At 42.4% G+C, this 15,711-nt stretch overlaps 1 protein-coding gene across 1 annotated transcript in view; it reads left to right on the forward strand.

Annotated features, from left to right (window-relative positions):
- Positions 1–15,035, forward strand: part of PEDS1 (plasmanylethanolamine desaturase 1) — an 80,678-nt gene extending 65,643 nt beyond the window's left edge. Inside the window, exon 6 of the mRNA XM_077460511.1 lies at positions 1,531–15,035. Coding sequence (XP_077316637.1) covers positions 1,531–1,652 — 122 coding nt within the window. The 3' untranslated portion in view covers positions 1,653–15,035. The remainder of the gene's footprint in view (positions 1–1,530) is intronic.
- Positions 15,036–15,711: the final 676 nt, after the last annotated feature.

Genomic DNA, 15,711 nt, shown 5'->3' on the forward strand with positions numbered 1-15,711 from the left:
AAAATAGCTATAATAAATTGTAATCACTTGCAGAATTGAGCGACAGCGATTTGTGGGGAGATCCGTCATCAAATATTGAAAAGTAATGACAGTGACAATTCTGCAACTGAGCAAATTTCAGTGTTTTTGATTTGATTGCATTATTGAATAATTTTTAATATTGTTATATTATTATTTGGTACAATTATTTATAGTTATTTATTATATTATAATTTATGATTTCATTTTTCAAACTTTATTATACCCGGGATGTCTGCTAGACTCTCTGGTTTGGACAGATTTAAGAGAGTTATTCCTAAGAATTACAGGACTACAATATAAAACGCCAAATTTTCATGCAAAATAATTGTACCGCTTTTAGCACCTAAAATCCGAAATATTCGTACCGCCAGGGAGGTTAATCAAATGAATATAAAAATGAATGTGTGGCTGAAAGGAAGGGATTTTAACAGCACGACATACTGAAAACTGATACATAAACATTAGAAAGGATAGTGATTTTAAAGGTGGTACATCATAGTTAGTCATAATTAGGTTGAAAAAAAGACACAAGTCCATCTAGTTTAACCAAAAAAAAATAAATCATACAATCCCACATACACAGTTCTGTACCCACAGTTGATCCAGAGAAAGGCAAAAAAACCCCCGGCAAAGCATGATCCAATTTGCTACAGCACGGAAAAAAAAATTCCTTCCTGATCCGCGAGAGGCAATCTAATTTTCCCTGGATCAACTTTACCTATAAATGTCATATAGACCAGACTTGGCAGTTAAAATCAATAATTTTTACAAATCCATTTTCAAATCCATAATGAGTTACATAAATTACATATTTATCATCCTCTGTAATTGATATGATGGTATAATGAAGGTCCTCTATGCATTTTCTTCTACATATTTCACCTTATGGCTTCTTCAGGAAGTATTGATACAAAATAGAAAGCTATACTAGTAAGATACAAAACCTTATTGAATTGAGGTAAATAGATCAAATGGAGGACAACAAAATCCACCCTACATCCAGGATAACACCAAAAAGGCGCCACAAAGATGGAATAGGCTTCACCAGGAGCCAACCAGAGGCACAGGATAGGATGATTCTGGTTGTAGGGTTGATGGTCTATGTGTGGGTGGGTTTTCGTTGTCTCCCCATTTGATGCATTTACCTCAGTTCAATAAGTTTTTGTATTTTACTAGTATATATATTTGCATTTTTGTTAGCATCCTATATGCATACTTCCTGAAGAAGCCATACTGCGAAACATGTAGAAGAAAAGGCACACACCTTGATTATACCATCATATCAATTGCAGAGGATGATAACAAATTATTTTCTTTATGTAACTCATTATGGTTTTTAATATGGATTTGTAATAAATGGTATTGATTTTAATGGCCAAGTCTGTTCTATCGATGCAGCCCCTTTAAAATCCCCATTAATCAAAAGGAGACTGTACCTAAGATGTGTAAGCAGCAATATACTGATCTCATCAGAGTCTAATCCTGCATTCTTTTATATCTCCGGTCAAGGTTGGCTGAACTACCCACTAGAAAAGATTGGATTCTGGCGACGGCTCGAAGACTTCATCCATGGCGTCACGGGGGAGAAACCGCGGTCAGACGACTTAAAATGGGCCCAGAAGGTCAAATAACGTCCGGCCAGCTCCCGCCACTCTTTAACCAGTTGCCAACCTTTTAAAAAAAGAAAAAAAGTGAAAACTAAAGCCATTAGCCAAATATGTCAAAGACTCACCTGGAAGTAACTGACTAACCAGCACAAGACAAGATTGTGCTATAAAACTCCATAAGACTCTCTAATCCACAGACTCACACTCCGTGACACTAAGGAGGATCGGGCTGGGCCCAAAGCCTTGAGGCCCGCCTGCTTCCTGAAGCAGCTGACACCATACATTGTTATTTTTATTTTTTCCGTTTTGTTGTTTTCTGTTTTGCTGATGTCCCAGGTGACCCATCACCTTTTGCTGAGCTTCGTGTGTCCATCACATGGGCCAGAGAAGAGATTGTACACCGTCTTGCACTATGGAAACGCATCAGTGATAAACATTTGTTGTATCAACATGAGTCTGCTGCCTGTGGAGACACCTAATACAGATATGAAGGAAGAACAGTGCTTTTTTTTTTTTTTTTTTTTTGCTGTCGAATTATTATTATTATTTAGAATGTTTTAAATTTTCAAATCTTTTTTGATTTTGTAAGAAAGGCCTAAAGTGCATGTTTTGATCCTGCAGGCAATCCGGGTCCTGGGATGTAGCACATTTTCCATCACCAGTTTCCTTCTTATCTCTATAATCAAGGCACTGACTGACACTCAACCCCTAAGACGCTGAAAGAAGAAATATATTTTTAAATACCTCTGTACTGACCGCAGTGAAGGGAAGAGGCTCTTTCCTTTCCTTTACATTTTTTTTCTTTTTTTTTTTTTTCTTGTTTTTTAGAAACCGGCAACGAATTAATAAAACTCGCAGTTGATAAGTAGCACCGGTACTGTAAGTCCATCCATAACTAGATCTAAAAAAAAGAGGATGCTTAGCAGCAGTTTCCATCAGGGTTTCCTGAGTAGGTAAGTGCATTAGGTAGGCGTTCGTGTATGTGGAGTCGTCGTTTTGGGCTGCTTGTTTTGTAAATAAGAAGCATAGTGCTTACATTGTGCAGTGCTTTCGTGGTAGCCAGTTGACTGTAACAGAAGGCGAAATGCGTTGGCATGTTTTTAACGGTTGTGCTAATATCAGTGTAAAAGTTGAAAGAAATGGTAATCGTGGGGATGGCTCAGGAAAGGTTTATATTCTTTACACACTTACTAACGGTAGGGGGTGACTTTAACGACTTGTAGAACTCTGCTCGGTAACTTCTACAAAAGTGTTGACTTTGTTGCTGTTTTTGAAACTTTAAAAGCAGTCCTCCCTGCAGGTTGCCAACTTCCATGGGAGAGCTAAGGAATTAAGATCTGAAGCCCTCAGCTTGCTAACTTCCTTGAGAGAACCGAGAAATATAGTCTGTAGCCTTCAGCTCTAAAACGTATATAGTGGAGTCAAGGAATAAGGTCTATAGCCCTCAGCTGGCCAACTTCCATGGCAGAGCCAAGGATTAAGGTCTATAGCCCTCAGCTCGCTAACTCCCATGGCAGAGTCAGGGAATAAGGTCTGCAGCCCTCAGGTTGCTAACTTCCATGGTAGTGCTGAGGAATAAGGTCTGTAGCTCTCAGCTTGCTAACTTGTATGGGAGAGCCAAGGAATAAGGTCTACAACGCTCAGATATTGAACTTCCATGGGAGAGCCAAGGAATAAGGTCTGTAGCCCTCAGCTCGCTAACTTCCATGGGAGAACTGAGAAATGTATAGTCTGCAGCCCTCAGGTTGCTAACTTCCATGGGAGAGCTAAGGAATAAGGTCTTTAGCCCTCAGCTTACTAACTTCCATGATAGAACTGAGGACTGCTTACCTGTCCTGCTGCCTATGCTGTTGAACTCCTCTGGGTTGAAGGACTGAATAGCCTCAGACTTATATGTGTGACACATCTGGGGGTTCCAAATGATGGCTCCCCCCACTGCGCTGTATGGTTTGCTCCTCTGGGACTTGCGTCACTATAGGACTCAGGCTCCCACAGAAGGAACCACACCACACAACAAGGGGGCAAGATGTCCAACGTGTCCAGATACTGAAGATATTTGAGCACGTTCCTTTCTTCAAAAGGAGTTTGGCGTTGCGCGCAGCAGAGCATAAACATATTGTTTTTCTTTGAAGGTAGACTGCTTTTTAAGTTTTAAAAATCTTGAGAGTCAACATCATTGGTATGAGACACTTGTGATATAATTTAGAATATATTGACAGGTGCAATTTGAACTTCTTCGAGCCGGTTTTGCGTTCCTATACACTTGTATGGGAATGCAAAATTCGTCTGATGTGAACGAAAACATTTTGATACGGGGCCCATAGTCTGTTAGTAACTTCCACGGGAGAGCAGAGGAATTAAATCTAGCACTTGGCTTTCTTGGCTTTATAAATTCTACTAGAAAACCTGAGGAATAAAATCTGTGGCAGCTCCCTATCCTCCATGGGAGAGCTGAGATATAAAGTCTGTAGGCCTCAGCTCACTAACATCCTTGGGAGAGCTAAGGAAAAAAAAAAGTCTAACCCTAAGCTTGCCAACATCCATGGGAGAGAGCAGAGGAATTTAATCTAGCACTTGGCTTTCTTGGCTTTTAAAATTATACTAGAAAGCTGAGGAATAAATTCTGTGGCAGCTTGCTAACTTCTATGGGGTTGCTTAGACATAGTCTGTAGCCCTCAAATTACGTACTTTTATGGGAGAGCCGAAGAATAAGGTCTGTAGCCTTTAGCTTGCTAACCTCCATGGGTGAACTGAGGATTATAGGCTACAGCACTTGCTAACTTCCATGGAAGACCTGAGGATTATAGGCTACGGCACTTGCTAACTTCCATGGAAGACCTGAGGATTATAGGCTACAGCACTTGCTAACCTCCATGGGAGAACTGAGGATTATAGGCTACAGCACTTGCTAACTTCCATGGAAGACCTGAGGATTATAGGCTACAGCACTTGCTAACTTCCATGGAAGAATTGAGGATTATAGGCTACAGCACTTGCTAACTTCCATGGAAGACCTGAGGAATATAGGCTACAGCACTTGCTAACTTCCATGGAAGACCTGAGGATTATAGGCTTACAGCACTTGCTAACTTCCATGGAAGACCTGAGGATTATAGGCTACAGCACTTGCTAACTTCCATGGAAGAACTGAGGATTATAGGCTACAGCACTTGCTAACCTCCATGGAAGACCTGAGGATTATAGGCTACAGCACTTGCTAACTTCCATGGAAGAACTGAGGAATATAGGCTACAGCACTTGCTAACTTCCATGGAAGAACTGAGGATTATAGGCTACAGCACTTGCTAACTTCCATGGAAGAACTGAGGATTATAGGCTACGGCACTTGCTAACTTCCATGGAAGAACTGAGGATTATAGGCTACAGCACTTGCTAACTTCCATGGAAGAACTGAGGAATATAGGCTACAGCACTTGCTAACTTCCATGGAAGAACTGAGGAATATAGGCTACAGCACTTGCTAACTTCCATGGTAGAACTGAGGACTGCGTAGAGTCTGAACTCAAGACAAGACCGACTGTTAAGGAAGTACTGACAGAGATAGCGACAGAATTGATTAGATGTTTATGGCAGCATCTCTTTTAGGCTCGGACGTCATGCAGCCCTGGGTTTTATGTGCCAAGTTAAAGAACATAGGCATGAAAATCACACAATACCCCACCTACGTGAATATATGGAAAGACAGTTACGCCATCCTTTTAGGGTTCAGGCTGCTCAGTAGCTAGTAATGTCGTTGACAAATGTGTATGTGAAAGTTGACAAGTCCGTGAAGAATGATGACTCAGACATTGTATGTAGATTTGCAGTACAGCTAGGTCTACCATAGTACCAGAGGTGGGACACCCCTTTAGGGTCTTACAATTGCCATACTGTCAGAAACAAACACGCTGTCTTCCATCTCCTGGGTAACTATAACAGGACACTCTCATGCACCAGCCTGTCAATTTCCTGTAGAGGGGGGGGAGGGGGGCTTCTAAAGTGATGACAAACCTAAAAGGACCTTTATCTCCCATTCTTAAGTTTAGAAATGGTGACTGGACTTGCCCCCCCCCCCGTACTCTCGTAAATGATATCAATGACTCCTTTTTATAAACTACTCTGTAAAATTCTCATTCTACATATACCTTTTTTTATCTCTTCTAAAATGTGTTGACCTGCATTTCCACTTTAAGTCTAGTTTACCTGCTAATATTTTGATCACATGACTGAAGTTTCGTATTCTCGGTCAATAAGCCCCCACTATGACTTGGCAGATTTCATAGGCCGCGTAAACTGGTCTCTGCCAAGTGCTGGTATTGATATTTGGTGAACTGTGCCAACTTGTGTCCTGTTTGATCTTTGTACCCTGGCAGGCTGTCCTGAGCCACCCTTTGAATCCCGAGCCCTCCACTAGCTGAGACGCAAATCATTTAAATAGAATTACTCCCTGTATTTTCTGATATCATATAACTCTAGCGTTTAGATTTCTACTATTTTTATAAAATTATTACCCCAACTAAAGGTGCATTTTAGGTGCCCCTGCCCACTGCATCACCAAGCCAGAATTCCCAGCTTTGTTTTTATTTTATAATTTAGTAAATCTCCTTTATTTGGAAATAAAGTTTGCATGGTCCTTTCCTATATCAATGCAGGGCATAGTAAAAGGTGTCCTTGGGGACACCCCCACCCCCTTCCCAACTCTCCTTTTCACACTCTTGAAGCTGGGGAAACATTCCTTGTGTGCGACTTTTCAGAGCTTACACATGACTTTTTCCCCACCCACTCCCATGTGACAGGCCTGGTCCAATCACTAGGCACCAGCGCTGTCACATTGGGGAAGGAGGACTGTATCCGTCTTCAGTTTCATCCACCTCTTCTCCAACCTTTCCTCTACTCAGACTGCCATCTCTATGCATGGCCACCATATGTCAGTTTTGCACAACCCCCCTCCCCCCACATTGGTTATTTGCCCTAATGGCATCAGCCCATTTCTGTACTAAAGAGGAGTTTTCCCCCACCCTCCCCATGTGACAGCCTTGGTTCAATCACTAGGCACCAGCATTGTCACATGGGGGAAGGGGGACTAGTCATATGTCCACCCATAACTAAAACTTCCAGCTATTTCTTTTATCTCCCATAGATCGGACGGGATCCTGGCGATTGCAGTTAAGCAATATCACCCCCCCCCCCCCCCCCCTCAAACACACGTTTTTGACAGGTCCCCTTTAAAGGAGTCATAATTAATACTAAATATCTATTTCTGAAGGTCCTCTTAATATACATGAACCATTTATAGTGATCCAATCTGAGAAAAAGAACTGACTCAATGTCTGCACCCAATTTCATATGAACGTGACTTCAATTTACTGTTCTTTGTCCCAGCAAACATGGAAGTCATGGTAGGACATAGATGTTGTTGATTGTGCAGTGCTGAAGCCATTGTTCTATACATAGAGGATACTATGAAGCAGGATCCCACAGGCAGCCAGTTTGATGCCGCTCCTTGGGGGCGGGTCTGGCAGTTCCATTACACCATCTGCCAAGGTGTAAATGATGAGATCCCAACGTCTGTGTGGGCAAAGATCCTCTTAAAGTCGGGGCGGAAGCGGGTGTAACAATTGTGGTGCTTCGCTGGGTTATAATCTTGAATGTGTAGTTAGGTTTCGGGTAATTGTACTTTAATATCTCGTCCTCTCTTGTGCTAAACATAACGATCCTTACATTTTTAGTGGGTGTATTTGCTGGTTATTGGCAGGTATTAGAAAGTCAGTTATATGTGAAGTCATGGTAATCTTGACTTGTAGATCCTGTTTTTGTTTTCTTATAGGACTCCTTTTGATTTGAAGTTTAAAGAAGAATTCCAGGTATGCATTTTTATTTTTACATCGATACATTGGTTCTAGCTTGGACCAATAGAAATCTGCATATACCAATCCTGTGGGATCCCTTTCGAACAGTTGTCTCCAAACTGTGGCCCTTTTCTTGTTTTTATCCCGCCCTCGGGGCACTATTTCAAACACCGATATCAACAGTGGGGCATAATTTTTCCTCACTGACTCCAGTGAAAAAGGCACAATTTCTCCCATTGACACCAATGATGGGGCACAATTTCTCCCACTGACACCAATGATGGTGCGCTATTCCTCCCACTGAAACCAGTGATGGGGCACAATTACTCCCACTGAAACAAATGATGGGGCGTTATTTTTTCCCCCCACTGACGTTAAGACCTTCTCTACACAACCTATTGGCCACCGTTGAGGCCCTCCAAAAGTCTAAAGGACAGTAAACTGGCCCTTTGTGTAGAAGGTTTTAGACCCCTGCTATTTTTTCACCAATCCTCACTGTCCCCACTTCAGTAGTCAACCATGGTTAAGTTCTGGTGCCACAGCTTACCCAAGTGGATGATCTCTGCCCCTGCTGTGATAGAGTGCAGACCTAGTGATTGGCCGCTTTGGTGCCAAGGTACTGTCATGTAGGTGATACCCTATGCTTTCCCATACTCAAAGGTAATGCTCCATTAAAGTGATGGAGTGGGGAGACCATGCATAGGCACGGAAATGACTAAAGTAAAAGAGCGCTCCTCTGGTGATCTCCACTTGGTTCCCGGTACAGTGCTGAGCGGCTACCCTGCTGCATTCTGAAACAGGAGGTCACCCACTCAGCACTGGTGCCTTTTTGGAGAATGCGTTTTTCTCAATGCAATTGAAAGCATTTTCTGACTGGAGCAGGTGAAGATCGTGACATCACCAGGGCGGTGATCCCACGACCTTCACCTCGCCCTATCAGAGAATTCTTTGTATTTCATCGAATGGCGCCCGTTCCTGAAAACTGCTGCAGATCAGACCACAAGTCTCATTACGCCTCTGCCTTTGGGGGTCATGTTTGTAACTGTCAGTCTTGCAATGCATCATGGGACATGTAGTTCTGCAACAACTGGCGAGCCCCAGGTTGAGCACCCATGTCCTACAGGGATCCCACAGGTATGGCATTGACATGGTTACATTGGAACATGCTGGAACAATGTAGCTTTGTAAAAAATAAATACATTTTATACCTGGAATTCTTCTTTAAGTTACCCTCATGCAAAAGATCTATTTACACCATGTACAAATGTCTAATTTCCTATTTCTGTGCAAAAGATATATTTGCTGTAAAGCCAAGTGCCACTTGTTGTTCCCTCTTCTCTTATGAGGGACACTGGACAGGAAGTGATGTGTGCTTAGGAGACTGTCTCCCTTTTAGGAAACAGAATTTCTTTTTTTTTTTTAATGTCTGTAAAAGCTCCTAAAAGTTTAACTTATAGATGTAAAAATGTTAATAATGAAGCCGTGCTTTACATTTACTGTCATTTAACCATTCTACGCTGCCTTGCCTGTGTCTGATGTTAGCTGTTTCGGCATACTTGATGAATCGCCGCCGCTGGGTTTGGCTCGGGACTTTATGCCGAATCACACGTGGAACCCAGCTGACGGAGTGATTGCAGCGGTGCACATCATAAGGAGGAACTCCAGTCTGAAAACAACCTAATTAAAGATCGCCTTTTACATATAATGGCCCAATGCAGACAAGGGGGGGGGGGCCCCAGTACATTCAAATATGCTTAACTGTTAAAAATGAAATGCACTGTACAGTTTGTGAAAAATATTCTGTCACCCATGAAGCCCGGTGAATGCGCGGTGTGCGTGTTCTCTGTCGCCCCCTATCCCAGCACCAGTGTTAATTTTTTTTTTTTTTTTCAGTCGACTAAAATAATATTCATTTAGTCGACTAAAATGTGTTAGTCGACTAAATTAATATTATTTTAGTCGACTAAAATACAACTAAAACTAAAACAACTGAAATTACAAAAATACGACTAAAACTAAAATGCCATTTTAGTCAAAAGACTAATGCCCCATACACACGGTCGGACTTTCCGACGGCAAATGTGTGACCGGAGCTCATTCTCGGAAATTCTGACCGTGTGTAGGCTCCATCCGACTGTTTCCATTGGAGTTTCCCTTGCACAAAATTAGAGATCTGGTTCTCAAAATTTTCTGACAACAAAATCAGCGTAAATTCCGATTGCGTGTACACAATTCCGACGCACAGTTCCACGCATGCTCGGAAACGAGCAGAAGAGCCGCACTGGCTATTGAACTTCATTTTTTTTCGGCTCGTACGTTTTGTACGCCACCGCGTTCTTGACGTTCGGAATTTCCGACAAGATTTGTGTGACCGTGTGTATGCAAGACAAGTTTGAGCCAACATCCGTCGGGGGGGAAAAAAAAAATTTTTGTTGTTTGTTTTGTTGTCGGAATGTGCGATCGTGTGTACACAGCGTTAGACTAAAACGAAATTGAAATTTGACTTTGAAATGAACACCGGTCTGTAGTGCATGTTCATACCTCAATGTAATAATAAATAACATATGAGATTTTTCACTCCAGCAGTATATAATGCGTTTGCAAATTGTAGAGAATTGTTAACTAATGCATTACAATTGAATTACACCCATTCGATTTTAGACGACTAAAATTAGTTTGTCGACTAAAAATATACTGGAGATTTTAGTCGACTAAAACGTAGGACATTTTAGTCGACTAAAATGTACTGGAGATTTAGTCGACTAAATACAACTAAAACTAAAACAATTGCGGAAGACTAAAATGGGACTAAAACTAAAATGCCATTTAAGTCCCAAGACTAAAACTAAATCGAAATGCGCTGCCAAAATGAACACTGCCCAGCACAGGCTTAGCATTGCTGGAATAAGGAGAAAGAGGGCGCTGTTAATAGGGAAGCACACTTGTGGGGGTGAGCACCCCCGCTGTCTGCTGTTTTGTAAGTAAGCCAAGACAAAGGAATGTAAACATTGCGAGTATTTTGCCCCCCCTACGGGTATGACATTTGCATTAAAGAGAAAGTTCACCTTTTTCTCGAAAAATGAAAAGGTGAACTGAATATCCAGGCCCAGCCCTCCAGGCTCCACTGCACAAAGTTGCCATGATGCCCTGTGCGGATGGAAAAAGCGGTCTGTACGCCGCACACTCCAGAGCCGAGCACCACCATAATGCTGGCAATGGCAAGTGCTCATTGGTCAGCCTGACCAATTCTGACCAATGAAAAGAGCTTCTTTATTTTGGGATCCCTTACTGGAAGAAGCAGCCTCAGATGCGCTTCTGATTGGCCAGCACAGTCATGTAGCTACAATGACCAATGAACACTTGCCTTTGCAAGCATGCTGTTGGGTGCTCGCTTCGGGGGCTGTGTATTGCAGTGTTTTTGGTGTAAGGACCTCAACAGTGGCAGCACCAGGGCATCATGGCCGGGGTCCTGAGGGGTGGCCAGGATATTTAGAGTTCACCTTTTTGTTTTTTGTGAAAAGGTGAACTTTCCCTTTTTTTTTAAAACCTTATTCTTACAAACGGCACAGTGCATTTAAAAAAAAAAAAAGCGGGGGGTTGGGGGGCAACTTGGTCTTTTTGGTCTTTATGGGCCAATTTATGTAGAAGATGAACTTTCCCTTTAAAAAGGACTATGGTTGTTAGTAGCTCAGGTGCACTATTCGAATTGCCTGCAAATAACTGCGAGTGCTTAGTAATCGCACCAATGGTTCCTTATTGGATTAGCTACACATTAGCCTGTGGCAATTGTTAAATGCAAAGTCTGCCTTTGTGCCCCCCATAGAGCCCTGCATTTTTCTGAATTCGACACGGCTGCATTATCCATTCACAAGGATCTGTGGAAGACTACAGGTCCCAAGATGGAAGGCCCCTTGTAGAGTTCAGTGGAGCACATGTGTAGTGACGTCCACCCGTGCGCTTGTAGTGCATTCTTTGCTTCCTTCAGCCCCATCATGGTGGGGTCTATATCTCAGTACAGACCTGGGGCTAGGAGAAGTCTATAGTAGCCTGTGCACTGCACCCACAGCACACTGATCGATCGTGATTGCAATGAAAACTATTTTTTAAAAGCTGAACTCCAGGATAAGCAAATTATTGTCTAAATCCGTTCATCAATCGTGTATTCCTTAAAAAGGAGCTGCAGTCTGCTCACATAATTTTGTAATAAAAACATCTTTGCCATTCTGAAGCTTCCCTCCAACCACTTTGCCTATTATTTTATATATACTGCGATTCTGTACTTGCCAAATATGCTGCAGAAATCTCCATCCACTGAGTCTGGCTGCAGCCATTTTAACTGTGGGCAGCTGAAGCTGCTGCCTGTTCACTATCTGGATTTACACAGAGGCACGCCTCCAGCTGTGCAGCTGTTATTGGCCCTCTTATGACTCATCTCCCCCCCCCCCCCCCCTTCCTAGCAAAGTTTCAAGAGAAAGAGAGAGAGAGCTGTGCATGATGTCATAAGACCCCTTTCACACCACACCGCCGATAGCGTGTGCGGTAAAACGCCGCTATTTTTAGCGGCGTTTTACCGCCGGATTTGCGACGCATTTCGGCCGCTAGCGGGGCGCTTTTACTCCCTGCTAGCGGCCGAGAAAGGTTTAAAACCGCCGGCAATACGACGCAATAGCAGCGTTTTGCCGGTGGTATTACAGCGCTGCCCCATTGATTTCAATGGGGAGCAGCGGGGGAGGAGCGGTAAACACACCGCTCCTTCACCGCTCCAAAGAAGCTGCTGGCAGGACTTTTCCCTGACGTCCTGCCAGCGCACCGCTGTAGTGTGAAAGCCCTCGGGGCTTTCACACTACATACAATAGTGCAGCTTTTTTAGGGCGGATTGCAGGCGCTATTTCTAACGCTATAGCGCCTGCAAAACGCTCCGGTGTGAAAGGGGTGTTGGTCTAGGTTTTTTTCCAGACAAGAAACAGGAAGTGGGCTGTATAAGCTATTTACTGGCAGACAAAAAAAAAATGTTTTACTATCCAAAGTTTTAAGACCGCAAGGGCAGAAGATTTAATAGATGGAAAGTTGAGAAAAATGACTGAAGGTCCGCTTTAAATCCTGGCGTGCTTTTGTGTGTTTCTTCCAGATCTGTGTAGTAATTCAGTGTGACACTTCCTATATTAACCGCTTTAGCTCCGGAAGGATTTACCCCGCTAATGACCAGGCCATTTTTTTGCAATACGGCACTGCGTTATTTTAACTGACAATTGCGTGGTCGTGCAACGCTGTACCCAAACAAAATTGACGTCCTTTTTTTTTCCCCACAAATAGAGCTTTCTTTTGGTGGTATTTGATTACCTCTGCGGTTTTTATTTTTTGCGCTAAACAGAAAAAGAGCACCAATTTTGAAAAAATATATATATTTTTTTACTTTCTGCTATAAAACATATCCAAAAAAAAAAACGAATTTATTCATCAGTTTAGGCCAATATGTATTCTTCTATATATTTTTGGTAAAGAAAATCCCAGTAAGAGGTTTAACCTTAAACTACGTAGAGGGTTCTTTACTGTAAGAGCAGCAAGGATGTGGAATTCTCTTCCACAGGCGGTGGTCTCAGCGGGGGGGCATCGATAGTTTCAAGAAACTATTCGATAAGCACCTCAATGACCACAACATACAGGGATATAAAAGGTAATACTGACATATAATCACACACATAGGTTAGACCTGATGGACTCGTGTCCTTTTTCAACCTCACCTACTATGTAACTATGTAATAAGCATATATTGATTGGTTTGCGCAAAAAAGTTATAGCGTCTACAAAATAGGGGATAGATTTATGGCATTTTTATTATTTTGTTTTACTTTTATTTTTTATTTTTTTTATACTAGTAATGGTGGAGATTTTTAGCAGGACTGCAAAATTGCAGCGGACAGGTCGGACACCTAGCTGACATTTTTGACACTTTTTTTTTTGGGAACCAGTGACATTATTACAGTGATCAGTGCTAAAAATATGCACTGTTATATGCTAATGACACTGGCAGGGAAGGGGTTAACAGGGGCAATCAAGGGGTTAACTGTGTTCCCCGTTTTGTGATTACTAACTATGGAGGACTGTATGACTGAGGAAATGCACACAGTGTGTCATCCCCTGACAGAACGGAATCTGCCTTGTTTACTTCGGCAGATCTCCGTTCTGTCTCTGTGGGGAACGATCGCAGGCGGCCGGCAGACATTGAGTCCGCTGGACCTGCTCCTTGGCTCACCCGCTGGCCCACGAAAGCTAGTGCAGGAATCGTGGTACCGGTACGGCGATTTTTGTGCAGCCGAACCACCTTGCCACAGTACATCTGCGGCGGGTGGTCGGCAAGTGGTTAAAGACTGGTCACTGCTGCTCTCTCCCCTTGTGCAGGGGGCCTGGTCTTGTCTCCGCCCCCCTCCTGTAGTTTTCTGTATGCTGACTAGTGGGTGGGGCCCGATGGGTCACTCCCACAGCTCTGCTCTCTCTCTCTCCTTGTGCAGGGTAACTGGTCTGGTCTCCACCCCCTCTTGTAGATTTCAGTAGGCAGCTTGTAGTGGGTGGGTCTTCCAGGCCCCTCCCACAGCTCTGCTCTGCTCTCTCCTTGTGCAGGGTGACTGGTCTGGTCTCCTCCCCCTTTCTATAGCATTCTATAGTATATGGAGCCTTCCCACAGCTCTGCTCAGGCTATGTACAGTGCAGTGATGACTACTTTTTATAAGGGTATATCTGTGCTTGCAAGGGCATTTGCTGCACACAAAGTAGATTTATATCCTTTGTTGCTATCGAGGAATCCATTTGAAAAGAAAGATTATGTGCCTGGAGTTCAGCTTCTTTTTATGAAAAAAAAAAAAAAAAAAAGGTAGAATGTGCCTTTAATTTCATGCAATCAATTCTTACCACTGTGTAATGGAAACGGCACAGGGCGCCAACTAAGTGCAATATATAGGAAAATCACAAGTAGCGCCATTCTCGATTAATTCCTTATGTTACTGCTGTGTAGCTAACACCAAAGGGAGTCCCCTGTACCCTCTGCAAGCTTAGCAGTTAATTGCAGACAATTTTAATAGCATGACCGGGTGACTAAAAAATAACTTTTCTACCACAGTGACCAATAATTGATCATAGTAGTTGTATTATGATAACTACATACCGTACAAAGAGTAGCGTTCTTCTTTAAGTAGGCTCAGCGCTGGCCATCTGCCAATCAGATTCATGCAATCCTATCCTGACAAACAGTTGGAATCTAATTGGTGGCTTGGGGGGGGTCACATAGACAGTTGCTGCCTATGACGCTTGTAAACAGTCTCATCCACCTCAGCCCCTCCCCCCCAGACTGCTATCTCCATGCAAGGCCGATATGTCACTTTTCATCAACCCCCCCCCCCCCCCCCCCCACATTGGTTGTGATTGCCTTAACGCCTTCAGCCCCATGCCTGTATGAAAGTTTTCTGTATCACAACCGCTCCGCAAACAGTTGTGGCAGAGATGGATTGGAATCTTAAGGTGCTTGGTTTTTGTTTTTTCTCTTTATATAAAGCCTTAAACTATTGACTTTTTTTTTTTCTTGCCTAATGAGGAATAATATTTAAATTTCATGTTCTAAATGTAAATATATTTATAATGATAAAAAAAAAAAAATTAGACGTCACTAACAGATTGTGAAAAAAAAAAAAAAAAAAACTTTGTGTGACTCCTGTTTTTCTTTATCCTTCTGAGCGATGACGGCAGTAACATTGCCATGGTGTCATTCACCCTATACACAATCCAATGTTTACATTCATATTGGGACTACAGCCTCTTGCCTCTGCCATGTTGAGCCCCCCCCTCCTATACCTCCAAAAGGGTGCAATAAGGTGTTACTAATTAAAAAAAAAAACAAAAAAAAACAACCCTGTGCTGGTTATGTAATGTACACATTATAAGGGTGACTTTATCAAACTTTATTGTTCTCTTGTTCTGTGGACACTACCCCTTCGCGCCTAAGGGTTATACAAATCTTAAAGCCTAAACACAATTTTGCAATTTTGACATGAGTTAGTAAAACCGTACATATCGCAACTACTTTGTGTATCCAGGTGGGTTATACGGTTTTTTTTTTTTTTTTTTTTTCAGGACAAATTTTGCATTTTTTTTTTTTTGTTAAATAGTTATGGATATTTCCTGATTTATTTATTTTTTTGTTATTTATTTATTTTAAAAATTTTTTTTTAAAATATTATTATCAA

Source organism: Lithobates pipiens, unplaced genomic scaffold (assembly GCF_037356315.1).
Source record: "Lithobates pipiens isolate NorthernLeopardFrog02 unplaced genomic scaffold, aLitPip1_a1.2 Scaffold_28, whole genome shotgun sequence".
Taxonomy (NCBI): Eukaryota; Metazoa; Chordata; class Amphibia; order Anura; family Ranidae; genus Lithobates; species Lithobates pipiens.